The sequence below is a fragment of the Volvox carteri genome, assembly GCF_000143455.1.
Source record: "Volvox carteri f. nagariensis unplaced genomic scaffold VOLCAscaffold_387, whole genome shotgun sequence".
In the NCBI taxonomy this organism is placed as follows: Eukaryota; Viridiplantae; Chlorophyta; class Chlorophyceae; order Chlamydomonadales; family Volvocaceae; genus Volvox; species Volvox carteri.
In genome coordinates, this window is record NW_003307916.1 from 1 (window position 1) to 2518 (window position 2518).

Sequence of the window (2518 nt, forward strand, 5' to 3'; positions counted from 1 at the left end):
GGAGGACGCGTGCGTGCATCTGTGTATGACTGGTTGGGAGTAAATGAGGGGGTTGGGTGAGTGAGTGCATGGGTGAGATCGTGCCTGGTAATGCGGGTGGATCGGTGGGTGAGTGCCCCGTTCCTACCTAGCTACCTAGCTAGCTACCTTCGTACCGGGCATCAGGGGGTTGCAGCCGTACCCTCCTGCTACTGCCGCAGTGGTTACGATGCTCTACTATTGAACACTCCTGCTGCTGCTGAAGCTGAAATATCTAACACCTCGAAACACGTGCCACGTTCTACAACCTCGCACACGCAAACCCAAGCCAATGCGTTTGTCAATGATGTGATTGTGAGCCATCATGTGGCTGAAACCCCGATGCGGGCCCCCCCCCCTCCACCTTGTCACCCCTTAATCGGTAGGTTGGGGACATATTAGAGATCCACCTCCGAAACAACCTGACGGACCTGGCCAACTACCCCATCAACATTCAGATGGGTGGCGGGCTGGTGGTCCGGGGGGATAACTGCCAGGAGGTGGCGGCGGGGGAAATGTGCGTGTATCGCTGGCTGGTGCCGGTCAGCGCCGGACCTGGACCAGGTAGGTGCGCATACGGCGTCGTACAGCATGGCACGGCATCACAGCGGTCATGTACTGCATGGTCGCCTTAGGTAGGTTTAAGGCAAGGTTGAAGTGAACAAGCCAACAAGCACGCAAACTCCGGACTATGGCTCTGACCCCTACTTCTGCTACCCGGCTGTATCAAGCAAGACCGTTAATTACGCATGTCATTTTTGTCCTTTGCTCTCCTCCGCCGCCGCCCCGTTGCCGTACCATTGCACTGCGCATTGCCGTACCGTTACGCCATTCACTTGGCACGATCCGCCGTGACCCCATCACGCAGCCGACTTCAGTACGACGGTGTACGGCTACACGAGTACGGTAGATGTGGCATCAGCACCCGTTGCTGGTCTGGCGGGCGCTCTGGTGGTAGCGGCTCCCGGTGTGCTGCAGCCCAGTAAGCTACAGCCAGGGGCGGTAGTGCCTGCCGGAGTGGACCTCATGATTCCGCTGTATTGGCAGGTGGGGAGGGAGGGGGGGAGGGAGGGGGGAGGGGGGGGGAAAACACACGCCGGCGGCACCGTATAGTGTATCGTCTTTTTTGCTTCACTTGCCATTATTAGGTTTCTTTTGTTAATTTTTACCGACCCGCCCCCCTCCTCAGGCGCTTCACCGTACTGCTCTCCATAAAATACCCTTTACCCGCATTCTTTTCCCCCCCTCATAACCCAGATTATCAATGAGGAGCTCAGCCCCTACTGGGATGTCAACCTAGCGGCGTCACAAATCAACGAGACAGATCTGGACGCGGGAACCAGCGCAGTGTATCATGTGGGTCGTTTGTCTGTAGTCTGTGTCTGTTATAGCGTTTTTCAAGGGCATTCGTTCAAAATGAAAAACCCTGGGTCCGCGCCCTCCGCCGAGAAAAGGGGCGAAAGGGCATTTGGGTTGGGCGCCTGAGGGGTGTTGAGGGGATGGGGGTGAGGGAATGGGTGAGAGTGTCGATTGCAGGATACAGCGTACTCGTTCTCACAAACAAGAGTGCGCTGATATATTTGTTATATATTTTGATATTGTTGTTTGCTTCGTTTCGCGAAGGCAGGTTTGTCGGTTTTGCTACAGCCTTTGTAGCTGGGACCATCCTATCTTGGCAATGCTGTCGCTGCTGTTACACCTGTATATGAATGATTCTGCGAAAAGCGCTGTCGTAAGGGATTGTAGTTGAGCTATGGCACCAGCCGCTGCCGTTGGCCGCTGCTGAGTCGCTGCCGCTTGTTCACTACATGCAGGAGGGCAATAGGAAACACTCCATCAACGGTTTCCTGTACTGCAACCTGCCGGGACTAAACATTCCAGCTGGCGCTACTGTGCGGTGGTTACTCGTTGCGTACGGCACGGAGGGCGACTTCCATTCGCCGTACTTCATGGGTCAGGTCACCAAGGTAGGTGTGGTGGGTAGCGGCAGCTGGTGACAACCCACGATTATTGCCCCCACCATCGATGCGCTTGGATTACTCGAGGTTTAACAGGACAACCCTCGCTGTAGCTTCTAGGTATATACCGCACTACGGCATTGAACGGCACTGGGAACCGCCTGGGGCATGATGCATGACAACGTGTTTTCTTTTGCTCTCTTTGTACTGCTACTGCAACTAACCCTGAAGCAAATACTTCTATTATATTTTCCTCTATATGTTCGTTTATGCCTTCTTATTTACCATATGTTGCCTTTGATTGCTTATTATCATCCATGCTCTACATGCCGTACTATTGTACGACAGCGTAATAATGCACGTGTATCGTACACATTGTCAAATCGCATCAGAGGTTGCTGCGATGCTCCTTGGGGATACGGACACATTGCCCTCCTGGGGATACGTACGACAATCCTGACACGTGCCGTACACATCCGTTCGCAGGTGGACGTTAATGGCTTCAGCACCTTGGCTTCACTCATGCCGTCAATCGCGAGGGC

The 2518-nt window shown here is 54.2% G+C and overlaps 1 protein-coding gene across 1 annotated transcript; it reads left to right on the forward strand.

Moving 5' to 3' along the window:
* Positions 1-200: 200 nt before the first annotated feature.
* On the forward strand, positions 201-2506 carry VOLCADRAFT_108685 (uncharacterized protein; the record flags this gene model as incomplete). The annotated part of the gene is made up of 6 exons (XM_002959581.1): positions 201-333; positions 405-582; positions 887-1065; positions 1276-1374; positions 1833-1985; positions 2463-2506. Coding segments are annotated over exons 2-6 (579 nt in total), but the record flags the coding sequence as incomplete, so codon positions are not given.
* Positions 2507-2518: the final 12 nt, after the last annotated feature.